General features: G+C 40.4%; 2 protein-coding genes across 3 annotated transcripts; both read left to right on the top strand.

The window, feature by feature from the left end:
* Window positions 1-2,053: 2,053 nt before the first annotated feature.
* LOC129164788 (uncharacterized) lies at window positions 2,054-3,831 on the top strand. Its single transcript, XM_054746118.2, has 4 exons — window positions 2,054-2,294; window positions 2,993-3,094; window positions 3,189-3,359; window positions 3,436-3,831. The coding sequence occupies exons 1-4, from the start codon at window positions 2,130-2,132 to the stop codon at window positions 3,604-3,606; spliced, it is 609 nt and encodes a 202-aa protein (XP_054602093.2). The 5' UTR covers window positions 2,054-2,129; the 3' UTR covers window positions 3,607-3,831.
* Window positions 3,832-14,147: 10,316 nt separating this feature from the next.
* ormdl2 (ORMDL sphingolipid biosynthesis regulator 2) lies at window positions 14,148-23,567 on the top strand. Of its 2 annotated transcripts, none has more exons than XM_015968436.3 (4): window positions 14,148-14,258; window positions 15,720-15,893; window positions 16,024-16,175; window positions 23,047-23,567. In XM_015968436.3, exons 2-4 carry the CDS (start codon window positions 15,720-15,722, stop codon window positions 23,180-23,182), a joined length of 462 nt encoding a protein of 153 aa, XP_015823922.1. In that variant the 5' UTR covers window positions 14,148-14,258; the 3' UTR covers window positions 23,183-23,567. The 2 variants fall into 2 exon arrangements, with proteins under 2 accessions (XP_015823922.1, XP_015823923.1); XM_015968437.3 differs by lacking the exon at window positions 14,148-14,258 and adding an exon at window positions 14,833-15,042.
* The last annotated feature ends 1,151 nt before the right edge of the window (window positions 23,568-24,718 follow it).

Below are 24,718 nucleotides of genomic sequence, written 5' to 3'. Positions count from 1 at the left end.
ATTCACGAACAGAGGAATTTTTAGGTTTACTTTTGTCTGGTCATTAATTTTTGTTAGCGCTCGGGAAAATACTTGCATCAATGCTCCCTGTTGAACACGAGTGTGAAAAATAAAAAAAGTATATATTTATAATTACACAAGTATTTCTAACAGTTATTTAACTTTAATGCCAGTCCCTTCTTTTTTACACTTTTCAAAATAAACCAAATGCGTTTGCGTCTTGCTACTTTTTTTGAACATGTCTAAATAAGATATGCTATTTATTTGTTATTATTAATTTTGTATGTTTGTTTATTATTTAAAGATAAATGAACTGACCGAGCCCTACTATCTGGATTATTGATGGAATAAACGAACAGCAACCGCAACTCTACAAATTTTAAGGGACCTTAAAAGCATCATCTGTCCTCTGTGGATTAGAGATTTTTTTCATTGATAATTCGCGATAATCAACTAGTAGAATGAAAAAATCACAATACATTTTTTACTCATTATTTTTTACTTATTTTTCAAACATTTTTCTTTATTAATCACTTTTTCATTTTTTTTTTATCAGAAGATAAAGGCAATATAAAGAATTAGTTTGAAAAAAAAATGAGCATGTGTACTTTTGCCCAGTACTTTCTGACCCTTTGGGTGACTTGAACCCTAAAACCTTCAAATCACATTAAACTGCTTCTGTGTGTATTAACTGTGTTGTGTAGATGAAGCTGCCTTTCCTTTAAAAACACTGTTTCTAAAAGAACAGTTAAAAAGGAAAACTCATTTAGAACTGCCTAATTTAAAACCTGTGATGTCATCCTTCATCAACGCCCACACAAAATAATCAGAAACTCGAGTCCTACTTCAAAGACTTTTATGTCAGGTACTGAAGTTATAGTCTAATTCAAACCAGAACTCGGTCTCTTGAAAGTGTTGCGAAAACTTGTTTCTTATTATTATTATTATTATTATTATTATTATTATTATTATTTTATTATTATTATTATTAGTAGTAGTAGTAGTAGTAGTAGTAGTAGTAGTAGTAGTAGTAGTAGTAGTAGTATTCACACAAAAACTAAATGTGTTGAAAAATGACATTAAAGGCAGAGATTCTGTCTTTCACAAATAAAGATTAATTAATATTTTAGATATTGTATAATTTCCTAGAACATTTCTAAATATACATTGCAAATACCCACAGCTGTTAATTTTGTGGCTTCATTCAATGATATTTTAATGATCTGTGGGAAATATTGAGACACCAATAAGCCACTGATCACACATTATTATTATTATTATTATTATTATTATTATTATTATTATTTGTGTTGTTGTAATTATGTCTATTAAGATTTGTAAATGAATACGTTAAGTTCTTCTCAGCTGGGGTCCGTTAAATTCTCATTGATCAGGTTTCCACGTAACACATCTAAAACTATGAATCAATTGGAAAAATCAAGGAAGTAAATCGGTGTCTGATCTCTTCCCAGGGAGTTTGCCAGATTTTTTAAATGAATCTTTTTCTTTGGAAGTGACTAGGGGGATAGCTCAGTCACAGGTGGAAAGTTTGTCTGCTTTGTGGAGAATTTTTGCCGTTATCACCCAAAAAAACAAACAAAACAAAAACTAAAGGTTATTCTCATTTCCTCGGAATGTGGTGATGTGAAAACGTTTATTGATCAAGGACATTAATAAGTGACAAAATTACGAGTATTATGTTAAGGAAGCAAAAATTCTGAAATACGCTGAATGGATGAATGAACGAACGAACAGCGAAATGCTGTTTCTTTAGCGCTCTCTCTCTCTCTCTCTCTCTCTCTCTCTCTCTCTCTCTCTCTCTCTCTCTCTCTCTCTCTCTCTCTCTTTGTTTTAACTACGTATTTGTTGTCATAGATAATAATTATTTTGAAATCTTCTGAAACTCATTCGGATTTTACTTTAGTGCTGACTACCTTTAATAGCACTCGTACCTCACAGGGTTGGAGAAGGAAAATCCTGTCTGAGTCACCGGTGATGCTGTCACCTCCGCGATGACAAAACAATATAAACAGGACTCGCATCACCCACAGCATCCACATCCATCAGGGACGCACATAAACACATCTCTCTCTCTCTCTCTCTGGGGACACAAAAAAGAGGACGGCACAATGGATTTTCGTTTGGTGACTTTTGCGGCTCTCTGTGTGTTTTTCACCGCAGCATCAAGCGCTCCGGTCAGGGATGTGCGCTCCTCTGCGCAGCAGGACGCGTGCACTGAGGTGAAGATCAGCTCTCTGGATCTTAATCACTATGCCAAACTCGCATCAGTGAAGGTGTGTTTCTTTCTTAAATGCTGGACAACAAGTGTGTTTTTTATGTGGTAAAAGATTAACTAACTTCATTATCACAAATAAGCTTAAATAAGTCATTTTAAATTAGTTCTGTTTTAATAATGCATCAATTGGAATTTTTACTTAAGATTTTTTTCTCTTTTTTCAATCTTTTATTTTCATTTATTGACATTAAAATAAAAATACAGAACTAAATTGCTGCAAGCCAAAATGAAAAAGGGGACAGAAAGAAGAAAAACTTATGTTGTCTGCCCTTTTAAACTAAAATAACATTAATACAAATGAAATAATCATATGATTCTTAAAGAAATTGAACAATAGTTCCTGGACTTGTTGGCCGACAAAATCTCAACCCATGAATTTGAGGGGAAAAAAAGAAAGAAAACAATTTACACAGAAAGAAGCATTAAGTTATAGATCTATATACATACGTATATACACATACGAATACATACTAGGTTTTTTATCCTTTCACCCCCCACCCCCTCCCCTCACACATTTATGTAACAGATCTATATAAGTTAATCATTTTATTTTTTATCTCTTTTTTGAAAGCCAATATTGTTTTTGCATTCTTGAGTTCAGTATTCAATTTATTCCACAGATTTCACTTTGAATTAGACAACTTGCTGTTTAACGACCTTTGCAATGGTAATTAAGTGTTTCCAAATAATCTGCAGGCAAGAAACGGGTCAACAGACTTGGCAGCTGTCTCCAGCTCCCTTGTCTGGATGGAGGCAAAAGACATGTGTGATCCAGAGAGCCTCAAACACAAGCCCATGGTAAAATGAACACCTGAGTGTGACAGCATTAGAAGAAAATGTTCCATTTGAAGGAGGAACAGTTGGGTTCATTTGTTTTCACGTCTCTCTTCAGCCTTGTGTTAGTAAGATCTTCACTGTCCTGACGAGCTACAGCTCTGCAGTGGAGATGATTTCTGCATTTGACAGCTGCTCTGAATTCACCAGCATTGTGAAGCCAGCTCTGAGGAAACTGCACAGAGACATGAGCAAGTGTGTGAGGTCCCTCGGAGGAAAGCACGAGAAGGTAATGAAGGATGAAATTAAAAGTCTAGTTTTCCTGTTGCTGGGAATGATTTTAATCCCTGTCCTCATCTATAAAGGAGCCCCATGTGAGCAAAGTGGAGCCTGAAGCGGTTGACCAGTGGAAGGAGGCTTTTCTGTGCCACTACGTGCTGGACAGAGTCTTCTCCTTCTCCATCCTCGCTGCTCGAGTCTTTGCTGTTGGTCATCCAGCTCATCATGATGAAGGCTCCAGTCAGAAGTGCTGGTAGAGCCTGAAACATCTAAATGTTTGTTGGTGTGCAGCTGATCGGGTGATGTCACTGATCAAAGCATGCAGTGCAGTTTCCTGTTGCTGACAGTCTAAACAACAATGTTTCAACTCCAGCTCCATGAAGTCATGGAAGAGTGTATTTCCCATGGAACAGTTTTTATTTATTTCACAAACAATATTTATTATATTTATTTGGTATTTATAAAATCTGTTTGTTTTGGTGTTTTTATATTTTTCAATTTTATGAGAAAAAGAATTTATAATAAAACAAGACAGAACATATGAGTTGTAATGTGTTTACTCCATCATAATGCTTTTGGTTGATTGTTTTTTTTTTAATCCTGAATAATTAATCGTTATGCATCGAGGAAAGTTATACATTTACCTGCACTGAGGAACTATCCTTTTTGAAATGAATATAATGAATTAATTAAAAAAATATAGCATGCCGGCATAAGAAGGAAGTTGTTCTTTCCTAAAACATTCCTGCTACTCTTTGGAGATCCACAACTTCCTGTATACTTCCTCCCAGCAAACCAGACATGTCCAGCTGAGAACATGTTAATTCAGTGGTGATTCTAAATCACATAAATAAATAAATAAATAAATAAATACATAAATAAGAAAGGCATCATGTTCAAAGGGGAAGAGGAAGTCCACAGTGCTGATGTGTTGTTGCTCAACAAGGAAGTTGCTTGTGTGGGCAACTCCATTTCCAGCATTTATCCTCTCCCCCTAACATTCCGTCTACATGCTTTGAGGTAAAAAAAAGTAAATTAATTAATAAATTATAAATAAAACTCTTGCAGTTACCTGTCCAGAAAAAATTCATTCAACAATAACCTAGAAATCTTCAAAATCTTCCCAGAAAGTTTAAAGTGTAATCATGCAGTCAAAGAAGAACAGGAAAGACACAAATTGGTGTGCACTAGCAATCACTTCAGGGTGTCGGGTCAGGGTTTATTTTATTTTATTTTTTTCACTTTAAAGCAACCACATATTTATAATATCTTGCACTTTCCAGAAAAACACACATGGCTGGAAGTTTTACACATTTTTAAATTGTGTGGTTTCAGATAAGACAGGGGTAGATTATTTAATAAGAGAAAAGATTACTAACAGTACATGTCATCTTACCATACCATGCCAACTTTATTTCTATAGCACAATTTAAGACACAGCGTGAGAGCTGACCAAAGTGCTGAACAGGCAGGATTAATTAAAACAAAAGTAAAAACAATAAGAAGATAAAATACAACAATAAAACTATAAAATCATTATATGATAACATGAATCGCTGTCTAAAAGCCAAGTCATAAAAGTAGGTTTTTAAACAAGATTTAAAAACAGACAGAGAGGATGCCAGCCTAACTGGGTAATGAGTTCCAGAGCATGGGGGCAGCATGGACAAATGCATGTCCACCTTGTGATTTGTAGGACATCTGGGGAATGCAAAGCAGTAGACGGTCAGCTGACCTCAACATATAAGTAAGTACATAGAGAGTCAGCAGGTCGGACAGATAAGGGGGAGCTACAGTAGGTCGTGAAGGGCTTTGAAAACAAACATCAATATCTTAAAACGCACACAAAATGTGACGGTGAGCCAGTGAAGACGAGAAGATCTTAGACATAGGTTGCATAATCAGGAAGTTCCAGGTGTCAACGTGTGAGACTTTGATGTAATTTTGAGTTTGATGTTGTTGTACAGGTAAAACACTCAAACAGCAAAATGTTGGAAATGTTCACATCCACGCTGCTTCCAACAACTGAATTTTTTTTCAGCTAAGAAAGGGCAACATTTCTATATTAAAGCTGGAGTATGTAACTATATAGTCATTACATGCAATATTAGTAAAACTAGATAATGAAAGCACAATTTACTAAAACTTTTCACAAGGCAAACAAAATGATAAACAGACACCTTAGTGAGTTCAATGATCAAATGGTCAATGGACATAAATAGTTTAATAACTAATCCACGGGCAGCATGGTGGCGCAGTTGTTACCACTGTTGCCTTGCAGCAAGAAGGTTGCCGGTTCGAAACCCAGCTGCGGTCTTTCTGCTTGGAGTTGCATGTTCTCCACATGAATGTGTGGGTTTCCTCCAGGTACTCCGGTTTCCCCCAAAGATCACAACATGCCCTATAGGTTAACAATTGTACGTCGCTTTGGATAAAAGCGTCTGTCAAATAAATAAACATAATTGAAGGAAAAAACCTCTTCTTAACACTGGTGTTCTACAGGGCAGTGTATTTAGTCCCCTGTACATTCACATATGAATGTGTGACCATCCAGTTTAACATTGTCAATGAGTTTCTTGATGAATACAATCATGGGCCTGATCACAAAATATGGCTGAAATGATTATTATGTTAACAATAAGCAGGCTAGGAGTGGGAGCTGGCCGTCTGATTGGGGTCTGCGGTGGTGGGTCGCTTTGCTCTGCGTTGGGTGGGGATGCCAGCTCATCATTACCCCAGTAGAATGGGGTTGGCTCTGGGGTCCGGGAATACTTGTGTCCTCTGCACAGCAGTACCGGGACCAGAGTCAGTAGGGTGTGTATGGGGAGTGTGAGTGGGTGTATGGCATACATTTTTTTGTGTCTTTAGTTTGTATGTGTTTACGTGAGAGTCTGAAGGTGGGAGTGTGTGACTGTGTTTGTGTGTGACTGTATCTGTCAGGTGGGGTCTTGGACTCCTCCCCTCTCCTGAGACATCTTATGGTGCTACAGCATCTTCACCTACCCTCCCCCTGCCAAAAATTTCTGCCAGTGGGTGGTGCCTATGTCTGCCTGTGTATTCACAGCTCCCATATCGGGGGCTGGAAGTTTGGGGTTGTTTGACACCTGTCGGGTTGCTCCTGGTGGCCGTCTGGTGGGGGTTGTGATCCCTGGGCTCTGTCGGGTCTTTGCCAGGGTTGGCCCCCTTGGGTTCTGGGCCACTGGGTTCCGAGCACAGCTTGTTCTGGTGTAGGTGGCTGCAGGCGGGCCTGGGGGCTTGTTGTTGTTATCTCCCGGGGCTTTTGCCACTAGTTGCGCCCCACGCGGTAATCCTCTGTGCCTCTCAGGAGGGAGGTTAGGGCTTCTCCGGCAGTGGTCTCCCTGGGGTCTCCATGCTCCGGGGAGACATATGGATCTCTGAGGCTTGGAACTCCTCCATCTTCTGCACGTCCTTGGGGGCATGTCACGCTCACTATTGGACACTCCTATAGAAAAACCTTACATACACGAGCGTGTGTACACAGGTGCTCACATGGTGCTCATCCAATTATGGACTTGGGCATTTTTAACAGATGACCTAAGGCTGTGATTGGCACTAAATGCACTATGAATTTTTACCGTTTGCTTTTCTGTACAAATTGTTATTGTTTTATATCCTCATGTTGTGTGCACAGTGATATTTTGGTTTTGTTGTATTTTTGTGTTTCCCCTTTCTGTTCTCTCCTTCTGCAGGTCTAGAAGTCTAGAAGCACATTCCTGTTCATCATTTGTTGTTGTTTTCAAACTAGTCCAAACTAGGTCTTTGCACAGTGGGACAGGACATACCTGCAGCAGGAATACGTGACATGCTTCAGATCCCGAGTGGAAATTAATAACTGAAAAAAAAAGAAATGAAAGCAGAAGTTTTAATATGTGAAGAGAAAACATGGAGCAGTGTTTTATAACAAGTGTTTGATCAAAGCAATCAGGGAAGAAAAGCCAAAACTAACAAATACACAGTTAGGAAATTGTTTCCTCATAGCCTACAGAAACCAGGCACCTTTCAAAACGGTCCATGGTTTTCTTATTTACTGTAAACATATACTTTTGATCCTGCAGATCTCTGCAGTAGACAAACACAACTACTGAAAACCTGAGAATATGTTGCAAAACTGTAGGTGACTGTTGCATTGTGGCTGAAACTGCATTGTGCAAAAATGAGTCAACTGTACACTCTGCACTCTTTGGGGGTCATCTCAGGACACAGGAACAGTGGACACCGGGGTTAGTGAAAGGTGAAAAAGCCTTCAAGTGACTCCTTAGGAATCTGAAAGTACTTGACACATCAATACATATTCACAAACATGCTACAATTAAAACTATACCTGAAGATCTGGTGATTGTCAGAAAAATGTACTCAGACTGATTGATTAGTTGATTAATTGATCAATCGATGATTGATTAATTGACTGATTGATATGAATGTGTGTAATGAAGTCATGAGGGCTTTAGTCCCTAGCAGGTTGATCGTAAAATACTTAAAACAATATGATGACAAACACAGACAAAAATCAACGGGACCTCCAAGCTCACAGAACCACATCATCTGCATGAAGCAGTGATGAGACCCAGAGAGTCACAAAGCAGATGCCCTCCTCAACTACACATTCAGATCAGAACCTCAGAATACAGAAAAAAAAGCTGGCCTGGTGCATTGCATCCAACTGTGGCTAAACTGGCATCCATATAGTGAATGTTGGTGTGGAGACATGGCAGTCCTAAGAATAATATTTGAGGAACTCTTAAGAGTAAAAGTACTTCTACTTGAAGATGTTTCACTTCTTTGTACCTGTTGGATGAGAGGTGAGACGTTGTCGAGCATCAGGAGAAGTTTGATGTTTTTTTTTACTCCCAATAGATCTGAGGTCAAAACCTTTGTGGATCAAAGAACACAAAGGCCTTTCTCACGTTTAGCAAAAGACTTTTGGGAAATTTTAATGTGGACTGAGAAGACAAAAAAAAAGTTCCATCTGCCGTAAAACTAAAATAAAACTAACGTGTGTGTGTGTGTGTGTGTGTGTGTGTGTGTGTGTGTGTGTGTGTGTGTGTGTGTGTGTGTGTGTGTGTGTGTGTGTGTGTGTGTGTGTGTGTGTGTGTGACTGATAGAACCATGAATTCTGCTTGGTAGCAGAACATCCTGAAGATTAAGGGTCTGATTCTTGGACTGGATAATGGGAGAAGCAGTTAATTAATTATTGACCATTCTTCTTTACAGAACTGTTTCAGTTGAGCAATATTCTTGGGATGTCTGGTGGGAATCGCTTTCTTGAGGTTACGCCATAGCAGCTCAAGCGGGTTGAGGTCAGAACTCTGACTGGGCCACTCCAGAGGGCATATTTTCTTCTGTTGTTGATTTACTTCTATGCTGTGGGTCGTTGTCCTGTTGCATCAGCCATCTTTAGTTGAGCTTCAGCTGGTGGACAGATGGCCTTAAGTTCTCCTGCTAAAAGTCTTGATACATTTGGGAATTAATTAATCCATCCAGACCCTGATGCAGGAAAGCAGTCCCAAACCATAATGCCCCCACCAACAAACCTTACAGTTGGTATGAGGTTTTGATTGGTGTGCTGTGCCTCTTTTTTCCACACATGTGTGGTTCTTCCATACAACTCAACTTTGGTTTCATCTGCCCACAGAATATTTGCCAGTACTGCTGTGGAACCTCCAGGGAACCTTCACAGGACAGCCACTCCTAGGGAGAGTAGCAACAGTGCTCAACTTTCTCCATTTATGGACAATTTGTGTTATACCGTGGACTAATGAACACCAAGGCTTTTGGAGATACTTTTATATGCCTTTCCAGCTTTATGCAAGTCAACAATTCTTAATCGTAGGTCTTCTGAGAGCTCTTTCATGCAAGGCATTGTTCACATAAGGCAATGATTTATGAGAAGAGCAAACTCAAACCGGGTGTGTGTCTTTTATGGAGCAGGGTCACTTTAACCAACACCTCCAATCTCATCTCATTGCTTGGACTCCATGTTGGCTAACACCTGACTCCAATTAGCTCTTGGAGATGTCATTAATTTAGGGGTTCACATACTTTTTCCACCTGCACTGTGAATATTTACATGGTGTGTTGAAAAAAACATGGAAACATATAACTATTTGAGTGGTTTTAGTTTAAGCAGACTATGATTTTCTATTGTGACTAAGACGAAGGTCAGATCACATTTCATGACCAATTTGTGTGGAAATCTATACTTTTAAAGGGTTCACATACTTTTACTTGTAACTGTACATGATGGAAAATCTTCCAATGTGACTGAATTAAAATAATTTTGTAAAGAAGAGTGGGCCAGAATTCCTCCACAGCATTGATGTGAGACCCTCATTACCAGTTTAAATGCCTGATTGCAGCCGTTGAGATTAATTTTCACCTGGTTCATTTGGATCACTTTTTCATGCTTTATAATAGAAAAATGCATTTATTTATTTAGTCAGATTGTCTTCGATTTTAAAAAGTATTAGCTGATCTAAAACATTTAAGTTGAACTTAAAATGCAGAAACAAGAAATCTTTTAGGGGAGATGGTTTTTCACAGCATTGTAGAACAAAAACATTAGAAAGTTACACAAAAACACGAAAGATAAGCCTTGATTTCTCAAGATATCCCCTGACCATTTAATGCATCATCTGATAATTTCTGACTTCCCTTGTTATTATTTCAGTGACGCTACTATGGAAACCATTTCCTGTGCCAGTAATTGCTTATTCGTTTTGGTTTTCCCCCCGCCACTGCTTTCGTCATACATCTGTATAAAAACACAGCTCCATGTTTTCTCATGACTTATTAAAACTCCTGCATTAATTGTCCTCAGTTATTCATTTCCACTCAGAGATTTACTACAATATCTGCCTGGCTCAGAATATTAGATTATCAGTTAAGACCGATGCAAAAAGGTTACATATTTTGCCCTGGCCCCCTAAAAGCCTTCAAAAGTGCATCAGGCACAAATAAAAGAAAGAACGTACCAGAGAATATGAGTGGACACGAACAACCATGTGTTAATTCTATGTTTTGGTGGTGCCACTTTGAGCGTGTTAGCGTGGGTTAGTGTGTTAGGCCGTGTGCAGGACGCAGCTTCCTGGAGCACATCAACAATCAGCGCTCTCCATCCTCTCCGTCCAGAAGAATCCCCGGAATTCTGAGATTCCATATAAATAATGTAATATAAAAGCTGGAACTTTTTTTAGGGCTCCCCCTAGGTGTGTAAGTTGAAGGCTTCTGGGGGAGCTCGTCACCCTTTCAGGGGAGCCGGGCTCCCCTTTGTTCCTCTGTAATTCGAACCCTATGTACTTCAATTTAAATGAAAATGATAGTGTTCTGACCAGGGATGTGTATTTTTGAAATTCTGGCGATACGATACGTATCACGATACAGGGGAGACGATACGATATATCATGATATATTGCGATACATTCAGTCAGATGTTACAAGCAAATTTTTTTTACTGAATTTACTGCAAGAATGTTCAATAAACAGTCCAAACGGATACGTAACATGTTTAACATGAGGTATCTGAACCGTGATGGAGGGATTTACATTTCAATGGTGGAAACAAAACCCGTTGCACACTGCTGCCAACTAGCGGGTGGCGATTGAATTGCACAAAACGAAAAGAAAATACACAATGTTTGCATGTAAATTCTTTCAAGAATTAGATACACGGCTTTTGAATATCGATATAATATTGCTGGAAAAATATCACGATATATTGCCATATCGATATTTTCTTACTTCCCTAGTTCTGACTATCTATGATGTAATTTAAGACTTATTTGCTTGTAAAAATTCCTATTTAAAAAGACTACAAACCAGGCGTCCCATATGTGACATCACCACAGAATCTCTTCTCCCCCAGCATAGCTGCTATTAACCACATGGCCAGATTTATAGTGGTTCTCTCCACCTTATTTCACCCTGGAAGAAGGATGTGAAGCTAGATAAACTCAGCTCAGCCACTTTTTTCTTCCTCTCTTTGTCTGGTTTGATGACATAAATTTGCTGAGACGAGCAGTTGTTTTCACACAAAACCTAAAGTAACGTTTGCATTGTCATTCTAGTTAATATAAGCAGCAGCATAAACCCAGGATGGCTGGATGGCAACAAGTTTTCTCCAACTGAATGAAGGAAAAACTAAAGTCCTTGTCTGTCCAGCAGAAAAGCTTTAAAATCCTCTTGGTCCTCTAGCCTCTTGTACCAGGAACCATGTTGGAAACTTTGACCATGGTTTCACGTTAGAGGGTCAGTCTTCGTGTTTGCATCATCTAAGAAATGATTTTAAGTAGCATAACTTCACAATCTGAAGGGGAAATTATTATTCATTCTTTTGTTTCTTCAATATTAAACTGTTGTAATGCATTATTCTCTTGACAAAACACAGTATCACTGGGTCATCTGCAGGTTGTATAAAAAGCTGCTGACCAGGTTTTCTTGTGTCACACCACTTCTCTTCCAGCTCCATTGGCTGCCCATCCACTCAGGAGTAAATCGCAAGATTTTTATTCTTATGATATGCCTGCATATGATGATGTGGCCCAAATCTGTCAAAGAGTCTTTCAGCAGCTGCTCCAAGAGGTTTGGGGTCTGTAGACTCACTTCAGCTTTTTTCTTTCCTTTGTTTTTATAACAAATAAAAATGTATATTTTTAAATTTGCTTTGGACAGACTGATATGCAATGTAATGATGGTGTTTTTTAGACGTTTAGTGAACAATGTCTTGAAATGTGTTACAATGGGGCAAAAACAGTATTTGGCAGCACTAAAAAGATGAGATGTCTGTAATTTTTATTATAGGTGCACTTCAAATGTGAGAGACAGAAGGTGAATAATATTCAAGAAATCACACTGTAGGATTTTAAAGAATTTTGGACCATTCTTACATGCAGATCTTCTTTAGAGCTATGATGATTTGGGTCACATGGATTTTGAACTCCTTCCACAGATTCTCTGTTGGACTGAGATGAAAAACTGGCTGAAACCTCCAGAACCTTGAAATGCTTTTTATGCAGCCACTCCTTAGTGGTGTGTTTGGGACCATTGTCATGCTGGAGGATCTTTCATGCTCTCACTGACGAAGAAAGGATTTTGCCCATAATCTCCCGATACATGGCTACAACAATCCTCTCCTTATTATGGATAAATTGTCCAATTCCATTTGCAGATTAGACCCGTTTCCACTTTTTGAACTTCCAGGTAACTTTACTGTACCCTCGTGGCATGCATGTGTCTCCATTTTATTGGGCAAGCCTGGAAGGACCATTTTCCAGGCCATTTCAGGAACTCATGGAGATCTTGAACTGCGGTATACTCGGAAATTCCCGATAGAGTCGCTTTGTGTTGACTCGTGCTGACAGGTTGTAACTGTGCAGGTAATGACATCGGCAGATGTTAGGTAACCAGCAGAGTTGATAGTGAAGCAGAGTGGAAAGAAAATTAAATAGTGAGCCGACGATGACACACACACACACACACACACACACACACACACACACACACACACACACACACACACACACACTGCATGGGGATTGTCATGAAGTTGAAGAAATTGCATGAGCTAGACACTGAAGTGAAACATGGTGCAGCGAGGTGCTTTCAGTTTACTTCAAAACAAAATATTATTTCATCATTATTAACAACTTCAGTTAGCAGTGTTTCATAGTTTGAGAAGACAAATGTGGCTTTTAGCTCCTCTCTGCACATAGTTCTTATTGCATCAACTCACAAGCAACTTTCTGGAGGTGTTCAGCATTGATTTCACACTTGGTGTAAATGAGGGGTGGGAGTTGTGTGAGAGCCAGAATTCATGCTAAATCATGGACGTAATTTTCACTTTAGAAGTGGGGGGGGGACACGTGTGTGTGTGTGTGTGTGTGTGTGTGTGTGTGTGGGGGGGTCCTTTACAGTACGTTCTAATGGGAAACAGGCTTCAACACAAATGGTTGTTTTCTGCTTGGTCCTAGAGCTCAACCAGTGCCAATTTAATATAAAGTATTGGTAAAAAGTGCAGGGGTGAAAACTTGACTTTGGAGAAAGTGTGTGTGTGTGTGTGTGGGGGGGGGGGGGACATGTCCCCCCTGTCCCCCCCCCCCCAAAAAAAAATTACGTCCATGTGCTAAATGCTCATTTTCTGTACCGTCATACTCAGAAATTCTTTAAAAATCATACAATGAGATGTTTTCACATTTTGAAGTTAAAGCTTAGGGTCTACTAATGATGAAAATTACAGACCTCTCTCCTCTTTTTAGGTGGAACCACTTGTACAGTATACGTAACTGTGAACTCACTCACAGGATGCTATAGGATGCTATAGGGAATAACACCAGGGTTTTTGTTATTTATTCGCTGGGTCTAGGCTTAGAGAGGAAGCAAGCTGTTAATTCTTTTGCAATTGACTTTTTACTGGGGTACAATAAATAGGAATATTTGGAACCTAGTATTGTTTTATGTCCTGATGTAAAACCCTATTACTGAGAGAAGGACTTAATATTTTCCTTTATTGCCTTTTACATTAAATTGTTTTCACGTGCCTGATGATAAATTAAGAAGAGTTCTGTAGATTTTTCAAAATTAAAACACTCTGAATGTGTGCTTGTGTTTTAATGTCAGTAAAGTTTAGTAAACAAGCAGCAAACCAGACAGCATCATCCTCAAAGCATCCTGCATTGTTGGAATTTTCTAACAAATTTTTGGGATTGATTTTGGAACATGGAGGGGAATTCGTGGAAAACCGCAATTTTTGTTTTTTCTTTTGTACTTTTGCTTCTTGACCATGTTCTTGACCCGTTCACCTGCAGCAGGCAGCGGGGTGAACCAGCCCGACTCAGGAGGGCGGGGTTAGTGAAAACACAAGACATTTCCTGGTGACCTGCGACGACACAGGAAGGTAAAGTCCTCTCTGGTTAAATGTAGCGTTTCAAACCTCGAAGTACCGAGTGGACCAGTTTAATTGCCCACAACTCTTACAGATGTTGTGACAACGCTCAGCGTGAACGTTTTCCACCTTGATTAGCCAAACTTTTTAGCTTGGCTGCGCGTAGATGTTAGCAAGCCTGCGTATGTAGCGTGTAAATATCATAAACTAACAACACGAAGTGGGAAAAGTATAAGCATCTTTCAGACGGACGTTGTGGGGACCTTAAATAATGGCTATTTGTGTTTATTTTCAGTGGTTGTTTGTTTACATGCTAGCGGTTAGTGGATAAAACCTGCTGCTAGCTTGTTAGCTGGGAGATGGGAGAGCGCTAAAGAAGCGCGTGTTTTCTATACCCAGAACTAATTTACCAGGCGGAGTCATCTCATTAGACCGGTTTCAAACTTCTCAGTAAACTGCCGTTACTATTAAAAATACATATCTTAATCGCATTTTCCTATAACAACTTAGAAAATATAAACGCAATTAAAGTAGCTTTTATACTAATACCAACTGATCATAGGTAACAAATGTTGTCAGCACACATGGAGAAGGAGGAAGGAGCTGGTGTTCACATCTTGACCTAGGCTGATTTCACACATGGGGAACGAAAAATACAGATTTTTATTTCCTGAGGGAACTAAAGCTTACCTGCCTGTCTTCATCACCTGTTCTCTGCAACTTTACTCATTCAGCGACCTGGAAGAAATCAACCCCTTCTCAGCCACTCATCTGTATCTGTTACCTTTTTGGATATGTATGATCTGATTTGATAGTTTTGCATAATCACTGTTAATTTTTATACTGTGTAACTAATAGATGTGTTTATCTGTATAAATAGTTATGCAGTTCCTTGAGCTGCCTTGTGATCTCTCGTTGGTTTCCAAAAGACAATGAAATTTTGCTCAGATGCACAAATAAGTCTTCTGCAATTTTTAAGAATGTGTTTTGTTTGTTTTTCATTTTAGGAACAAATCTTAAATGTGTTCATAAAAGTGTGTTCAGATTAATTTTACACACAAGAATCAAAGTGCAAAAGAAAAGACCAACTCATTTTCTTTAGCCATTGAATAAAGATGTTGATGTCTTATAAAATAGTTTAGAAAGCAAAACTGAAGAGCAAACTATAAACTGCAATTAATTCTGTGTTTCCACAAGCCTAGAAAGTTAGACCAACCGTAGCAATAGCAAAAATATTTAGCTTTACAGGTATATATTTACATATGTAAGATGGATTTGTTTTTCATTGTAATGCTATCACATGAGCAGTGGTGTTTCATGGAGTTTATGATCTATAAAACCATGTGACCACTTTCAGTTTATGCCTGACTCAGAAACAGGCAGGTTGTTTTCTTTATTATATAGTTGAAGTCTATCATGCTTCTCTGAAATCAGTTTTTTTTTCTTTAATCGTCCTCTCCTGTTTGCTGCCAGATGAATGTGGGCGTGGCTCACAGCGAGGTGAACCCCAACACACGGGTGATGAACAGCAGGGGAATATGGCTGACATACCTTCTGTTGACCGTCATCCTGCACGTCGTCCTGCTCAGCATTCCTTTCTTTTCGGTGCCGCTGGTCTGGACCCTCACCAACGTCATCCACAACCTGGTTTGTTAACAAATGTTGAAATGCAGCATATTGTAAAGTCGTTGCAGCAGAATCTCCTCTTATTGACTCAGTATTTAGCTACTCTCTGCTGTAGACCCAAGCGGTGTCTGTGTGTTTGTCCCATCTGCAGGCGATGTACCTGTTTCTGCACACGGTAAAGGGAACTCCTTTTGAAACGCCAGACCAAGGCAAAGCCCGTATGCTCACACACTGGGAACAGATGGACTATGGCGTCCAATTCACGTCATCACGCAAATTCCTCACCATCTCACCCATTGTTCTGTGAGTACAATTGCTGCAAAATTTGACTGCTTTCAGTTTTACTCTGGTTATGATGAGCAGGTCGCTGAATTTGTAAATAGATTTCCTTGAACACCTGTGTGATAATAATTTTGTTACTCTTTCAGAACATGAAACCCATTTATTATAAATGAAAAAAGTGAAATACCGTAAATCCTCTAATACAGGCCTGGGCCTGTATTTGACTCAAGCTCATCAAGCTCCAGGCCTTTATTGGAAGGAGGGCCATAATTAGAGACAGGCCTCAATTTCTATTTGAGCAAAATGAACTAATGGTTCGCTGGAGTTTTTGACAATTAAAATTGCGCCCACATTTTCAAAGTTAAACACATTTCTTTTAACAACGGTAGTTTCTGCATCTTGCTTCAGCCCTCTCCCCCCTCCCCCTGCGCAGCGGCCGCAAACTCACTGATGCGCCTGCAGCCTCTCGGAGTTCCTGCTGCTCTAAACATTGAAATAATTATTTCATTTTCTGTTCCTCACTTCTGATGACCTTCAATGGTGTCTGTTTGTTGCTACCACCAGGTACAAAAACTAACTTGTTTTTATTTGACTATTTTTCTGTCCTGCCTGTTTATTATCTTCCTGCATCTCCTCTCAATCCTAAAGAAAAACTGCTACCTGGGTTCATATATATTCACCTTATGAGTTACCTTTGAACTGCAGTTCCAAAAGATCTACCAACCGCAAAAACAGCGGAGTGCTCCCTGCCTGGCGGCCGCATCAGTGATCGGTGCGTCACCGGAGGACAAGGTGATGCGCCCCGCTCCACAGCAGCGAAACGCATCAGGCACAAATAAAAGACAAAACATTCAAGGAAATGAACCGACATTAACGATTGCATGTCAGTACCGAAGCTCTGGCACAGCGCATTGCCCCCCCCCCGACGCGCAGGAGCTTGTCACCTGCTGACAGCAGGCTGCTGTCTTTTCCGAGGACTGCATCTTGCCGGTCATTATCACGTGACAGCGAATAGTCGATGACAGGCATAAAAAGTCACTATAGAGTGGTGAAGTCGACTAGTTCATACAACCCCTATTGCTCCCCAGAGTGTTCTGCAGCATAATCAGCACGTTCTCTTTGAACTTGATATCAAATTTTCGCCTCCTCTTCGTCTCCGCACGGTTAAAGTTACCCTCGTGGTCTATCACTGGCAAATCAAAAGTGAGACGATGACACAACCGCCCCCCGTACTTGCTTGTTACCACATTCCACCCGGCCACAATAAAAAAACGGCCATTATTCACCTCCGCCGACTCCGACACCGGCCAAAATACGAGACCCAGCCGTTAATTGAATACAGGCCTGTATTAGAGGATTTACGGTATGTCAAACACTTCTTTCTTATAACTGAGAAAAAAGGTTCAGCATCTCAGAAAATTTGAATATCAAACAGAAGAGGACATTCAAAAAAGAAATTTCCAGCTTCTGCAAAGTATTTTAACTTCTATGCATCAATACAAGTGAAACTCGATAAATCAGAATATGATGCAAAAGTTAATTTATGCCAATAAATCAACTTCAAAGGGAAACTAAGAAATTAGATACTCATTACATGCTAAACCAGATGTTTCAAGGGTTTATTTGCTAGTGGAAGCACCCCCAGATTCCTGAATGTGACTTTTCCTACCAAACCTTCCCCTTCCACTCAGCTTCCTACTTTCTGCTGACCCAGACTGAAGCCAACTAGAGGGTTAGGAAACCTTTGCAGGTGTTATGAGTGAATCCATTATTTAACTTTTCACAATAGTCAGTATTTCTGAGAAACTGATTCCTGGATTTTCATATCCGTCACCATAATCATCAAAATGACTAGAAATCTTTCACTTTGTGTGTTATGGGTCTATGTAATAAATGACTTTCCGTTTCTGAAACGAGTAACAAAAATATGAAACTTTTTAAGCATTTGCCTTTTTGAGAAAACCATTTCTCAGGAGTAAGAGGGGAAAGGCACGAGCACATGGAAATAATTAGTATTTCTGCCAGATCAACAACGGATGAAGCTAGAATAATGTGTCTATGAGAAGCTTCCAGTACATTCCCACTCAGTCTCCACGACCAACTATTCTAAAAATAAATAAAACTAATGACGTGTACGAGCGGAGATACTCGTGTGAAGTTAATAGTCGTGAGACGAACCTTTTAAACCATGTAAATCAGGAGAAGCTGGTGCTGCTGTGTGATTGAGCCCCACGTGGGCCGTGTTGTTGTGTAAATCCATTCCCACGTGTGTCCTGAGCGACGCCTCTCATCAGGTCTCCATCGCCCGCTCTGCATGCAAATCAACACTTTGCCTACATCACGGTCAGCTGGGCTCCAAACGGGAAGCCGGCTGATGTTTCTGTGACACCAGTCACCTGACCTTTCCCATAGTTCTCACATCAACTGGTTAACCAGGAGGAAAGGAATGAAATCATCTGTGAGACGACACAGCTCAGAGTGCACAGACTCAAAACTGCATAAGCATGGAAGCGTCCATCTAGCCCAGGGGTCGGCAACCTGTTCCCATCAAAGAGCCATTATTAACCGTTTCCCACAGTAAAGAAAGCACTGGGAGCCACAGCAGCTGCGGCGTTGTGGGCGGGGCCTACCCTCAGACAGCAGAGAGCTGCTTTAACCAATCACAATAGGTGACAGCAGCCAGTACCGGTCGCTCGTGTACGTCAAAGTTATCTTTCATAAGACGATAATCAATAAAACGATTTATATAAAGTGGATCCAGAAGTTTTAGCCCGTCTCTGCCGACATTATTTAGATATTTTTCACCCTGTTGGTGGTTTTACTGAGCAGGTGCCACTTTTGTCATACGTTTCTTTTTAAAACATGTTTAGACTGTTCAGAATACAAATCCAGGCTCTGTCACGTTTGATTGTTGTAATTAAACTTTGTAGGTGGGGAAGGTCAGAAAAGGATCCGATCATTTTGTTTTTCCCTCATTTACAGTGACGGAGATAACGGCGCAGTGCGCCTGGCTCTGGTGTTAATCAAGTTCAATTATATCTCTTTGCAACAATTTTCACAAGAAAACAGAACAGTTAAAAGCAGGGCTTGTGTTGACCGGATAGTTCCCGTATTTGACCGTTTATTTTGATGGAGAAAGAATAGAAAGAATTACCCCGACGCATGCAGACGAACTGACACTTTATTCGTTTCGCACATCGCAGATGTAGCTAAATCACTCAAGAAAAGATTTCCTTCTGAACATCTGAGCTGGACACTGCTCAGCGCAGCTCGCTGTCAGCGTGTACTACATAAGGTCCACAGCGAGCTGAAGATGTGGAGAGGGGCTTGGAGCACGTCGCAGAACCAGAGCGCATGCAGGAAGATTCCTCCGACTGAAGCGAGACTTGTCACTTAGAAAATGTTCCCTGATTATGAAACTTTGGCTGTATAGCGCTTGTTCCTGTCTCCAATGTGGCGTTGCATCCATGAGCCGTCTGAGGAGAAGCCCAGAATCTCACATCCTCTTCAGCTCAGAAAGCGCCTATGATTACGCACAAGCGTGACGCGTCAACCCGGTCTCACAGTAAGACTGGGTTGGAACTGTTCAGGTTTACGCAGACAATCTTTACATTTAGAATTGGCATACAGGTGTAAAATTAATGCAGTAAAATATAAAGCATTTTATTTAAATATCCATTCATTATTTTACAAGCACAGAGAGCCGCATCAGATGGATGGAAGAGCCGCATGCGGCTCCAGAGCCGCGGGTTGCCGACCCCTGATCTAGCCAGTCGTGATTAGGAAATGCTTTGAGTAAAATATGCAAGTCATACATTAAAACATGGGGTTAGGTCTGGAATGATGTGATGTGACTTTTGCATCGCCATGTCGTACAACATGGACAAAATTTGCAAAAGTATATTAAACATCACACACACACACACACACACACACACACACACACACACACACACACACACACACACTTAAAGTTCAAACAGGTCACAGAAGGTACAGTCAGGGAAAGCGTGATTTGCCACCCTGCCTTCCCTTCCATTGCTTTATGCTAAAACAACTGGTTACAAAATGTTTTTTCTGACTTAGCTAACTCTGGGGAATCTTAACAACACACACAAGTTTAGGGACAGAAGATCCCGATAAGAATATTAAAATAATAAAAATGCAGCAATAAATAAAACCTAATACTTGTGCTTTGTAATAAAAAACACTCCGTGGAAGTTAACTTGGTGAACTTATTCACCCTGGACAGGAAATAATTGCACATAAGAAACATAAACAAGAATAAATTTGAAAAAAGTCCCGAAACAATCATTTGTGTTCAAAGTTCAAAGGAGTGGAGCCACACATCAGTTCATAAAGCTGGCGCCATCTGCTGGATAGGTAGCGCAATATCGGCCATATTGGCCGTCTTTTTGGCCAATAGCCGATACTGTTAATGACCCCAATATCGGCCGACGGATAAATCAGCCGACCAATATATCGGTCGGGCCCTAGAAATACAGGTGCTGGCCAGTAAATTAGAATATCATCAAAAGGTTGAAAATATTTCAGTAATTCCATTCAAAACGTGAAACTTGTACATTATATTCATGCAATGCACACAGACCAATGTATTTCCGATGTTTATTACGTTTAATTTTGATATTTATAGGTGACAACCAATGAAAACATCAAATCTGGTATCTCAGAAAATTAGAATATTCTAAAGGCCAATGAAAAAATGTTTGTTTCTCTAATGTTGGCCAACTGAAAAGAATGAACATGAAAAGAATGTGCATGTATAGCACTCAATACTTAGTCGGGGCTCCTTTTGCCTCAATAACTGCAGTAATGCGGCGTGGCATGGACTCGATCAGTCTGTGGCACTGCTCAGGTGTTATGAGAGCCCAGGTTGCTCTGATAGTCGTCTTCAGCTCCTCTGCATTGTTGGGTCTAGCGTATTGCATCCTCCGCTTCACAATACCCCATAGATTTTCTATGGGGTTAAGGTCAGGCGAGTTTGCTGGCCAATCAAGGACAGGGATACCATGGTCCTTGAACCAGGTGCTGGTGGTTTTGGCACTGTGTGCAGGTGCCAAGTCCTGTTGAAAGGTGAAGTCTGCATCCCCATAAAGTTGGTCAGCAGCAGGAAGCATGAAGTGCTCTAAAACTTCCTGGTAGACGGCTGCATTGACCCTGGACCTCAGGAAACAGAGTGGGCCAACACCGGCAGATGACATGGCACCCCACACCATCACTGACGGTGGAAACTTTACACTGGACCTCATGCAACGTGGATTCTGTGCTTCTCCGCTCTTCCTCCAGACTCTGGGTCCTTGATTTCCAAAGGAAATGCAGAACTTGCTTTCATCAGAAAACATAACTTTGGACCACTCAGCATCAGTCCAGTCCTTTTTGTCCTTGGCCCAGGCAAGACGCTTCTTGCGCTGTTTCTTGTTCAAGAGTGGCTTGACACACGGAATGCGACACCTGAATCCCATGTCTTTCATGAGTCTCCTCGTGGTGGTTCTTGAAGCGCTGACTCCAGCTGCAGTCCACTCTTTGTGGATCTCCCCCACATTTTTGAATGGGTTTGTCGTCACAATTCTCTGCAGGGTGCGGTTATCCCTAGAGCTTGTACACTTTTTTCTACCACATTTTTTCCGTCCCTTCGCCTGTCTGTTAATGTGCTTGGACACAGAGCTCTGCGAACAGCCAGCTTCTTTAGCAATCACCTTTTGTGTCTTGCCCTCCTTGTGCAAGGTGTCAATGATTGTCTTTTGGACAGCTGTTAAGTCAGAAGTCTTCCCCATGATTGTGGTGCCTTCAAAACAAGACTGAGGGACCTTTTAAAGGCCTTTGCAGGTGTTTTGAGTAAATCAGCTGATTAGAGTGGCAGCAGGTGTCTTCTATATTCAGCCTTTTCAGAATATTCTAATTTTTTGAGATACCAAATTTGGAGTTTTCATTAGTTGTCACTTATGAATATCAAATTTAAATGTAATGAACATTGGAAATACATTGGTCTGTATGCATTGCATGAATATAATGTACAAGTTTCACGTTTTGAAAGGAATTACTGAAATATTTTCAACCTTTTGATGATATTCTAATTTACTGGCCAGCACCTGTAAGACTCAAAAACCTGCCATCTGAAGCTCACTTCTAGTTGCTGAAGATGGTGCGCCACTCATCCCTACGAACACTGCAAGTGCATTGATTAAACAAGTGTTCAACACCTTTAACAAGTTCCACCCGAGTAGTTCTGGGCTGGATCCACACTGTTCCCACTATGATTGAAACTAGGTGGGATTTTGTGTTGATTGCTGGATCACTGTGTGTCAAGCGCCTGGAACATTACATGAGAACATGATGAATCCGACATCACAACATGAGCTGCAGTGTGACGATCACACACACGCCCATTACGATGTCAATACTAAGTTATTCTGCAGCTCGTCATGATTGCCTTTGTAGGAGCCATATGTGTCATTTCTTTTTGTGTGGCGAGGACTGTGGCTGTCATTGGGGCAAGTAACGCATTCACTGAAACCAATTTAACTGCTGTAAATGGATCATGGACATTCTGGAACAAGACAATTAATAAACATCATCAGAAATAAACTCAAGCTGCATTTCTTAAAGCACACGTAAAGACCACCCGCAACAGCTACCAGGGAGTGCCAGTGTATAGGGCACTGGCGCTACAGCCTTCATGAGCTAATTTGGTGGTAACCGTGGTAAGCCTAATGTCCCACTGAAAGCAGCTTTAACATTTCTTTTGGTCTTGATTTCTGTTATCCCGTTTATATATCACATCGTAGGGCTTTTAATGAAATTATTGCAAAGATGTAGGGATTTTTGTAGTTTTTCTGAATGGAGTTAACTCTAACGTGTGTTCTCTTTGCAGGTATATTCTTGCTAGTTTCTACACAAAGTATGATCCTACACATTTCTTCATCAACACTTGTTCCCTCCTAACGGTCCTCCTACCAAAGCTGCCCCAGTTTCACGGAGTACGGGTATTTGGCATCAACAAATATTGATGTAACAAAAACTGGAATTGAACCTCCAAGACTGGACTTGTAGTTTTCTGTTCCCGATGGACCTTTTTCAGCGTAGAGGCTGAGGAGGAAAGAAAATCTGTGGAGTTTTTCCGATGGCTGCAGCCTGAAGAAGAAGCTGGCATTCCCGATGTTGAATCAAAAATTCACACTCGTTTTTGTAAAGGAGCAAACTTTTAACTGCACTGCTTTCAGTTGTGATGCTTATTCACCTTTTTGTTCTGCACTGGCTGCTTGTTTCAGGTCCTTGCCATAACCGTGAATCAGTCTTTTTATTGGTTGTAGCAGTTTTTTTTACTTATGCATTTACACAACTGCAATAAACGTTTTGTCATGATAATAAAGCACCAGGCTGATCAACTGCAAAGCTGCTTATTCACAATACGTCATGTTTTATTGGGAGGCCACGTGGTCCAGTGGACTGGAGAATCCTTCGGCCTGCATGTTTATGGAAATCCATTGCTCGCACACTTTGTAGCTGTGGGGAAATCCAGGCACTTTACATGAAGCATGAGCCACAGGGTCGGCTATATTCACAATGATCCAAGGGATTCCCCCTCTTCCGCATTCGATGGAGTGGTGTTTGCATCGGCGCAAGGTTTCCCTGTTTAGTGCGTGTTTTGGGGAAGTAGCTCGAAGGAAATATGTCACAATGTGAATGTGATTACTGTTGATCGTGTCAAGCCGAGCCCAGGGAAATGCATGCAAATGACACTAGTTGTATCAGCTGTTTTAAACTGTTGAGTTACTCTGTGTAATCATTCCTACAGAGGTGTCGAGTTGTTCCCTGACTGGACACACACACACCACACAGAGAAACCTGATGGGATGCTCACAGCAGATGGGTGAAAATGTCACCGCGTCCCCAAGTAACAGATAAGATCTGGTGAAAGCAGAGTGGGAGAGACGGGATGAAAGAGGGTTTTCTATCTCTGACCTGTTTTGTCAACTCATTCAACGTGACTGTTGGCTCTGCAGTTTTTCTTGGGCAGAGCAGCGTGATACCTGCTCTTCATCCTTTTCCTCCTTTTATCGTTTTTTAAAAACATTTATTGTGCTCGTGAAGCGCCCTGTTGCTTTGGTCTACCTTCATTTATGTTGAAGCTTAAATTTACGTACAAAGAAGAGAAAGATCACACGTTTCTATTCAAATATCCTTTTAAGGTGAAATGTTGTTGCACCAAACGACATGAAAACCAAACTTGCACCTCGGCCGGTGATTAACAACCGACTAAGACTTTAATAGAACTGTTTAACGATAACTAAGTCAAATAAAACAGTTCAAGGTGGAAGTTCCACCTTTATCTTCTTCCTCCTAGTCTGACGTGTGGAGTAGACCCTCTGACTCAGACATAACTCATCAACAAATACTTGAGATTTAGGTTTTGATCAGTAAGAAAACATTTTTGAAAAATACCCCCAAGTTTTTCATTTCAGAGCAAATTAAATCCTCTATTTTAAACCTTAAAACGATGAATTAATTTATTCTAAAACCGTGAAAACGAAGTAGCTTAAACT

Source organism: Nothobranchius furzeri, chromosome 15, assembly GCF_043380555.1.
Source record: "Nothobranchius furzeri strain GRZ-AD chromosome 15, NfurGRZ-RIMD1, whole genome shotgun sequence".
Lineage (NCBI taxonomy): Eukaryota > Metazoa > Chordata > Actinopteri > Cyprinodontiformes > Nothobranchiidae > Nothobranchius > Nothobranchius furzeri.
This window is presented reverse-complemented; position numbering and strand designations above follow the sequence as displayed.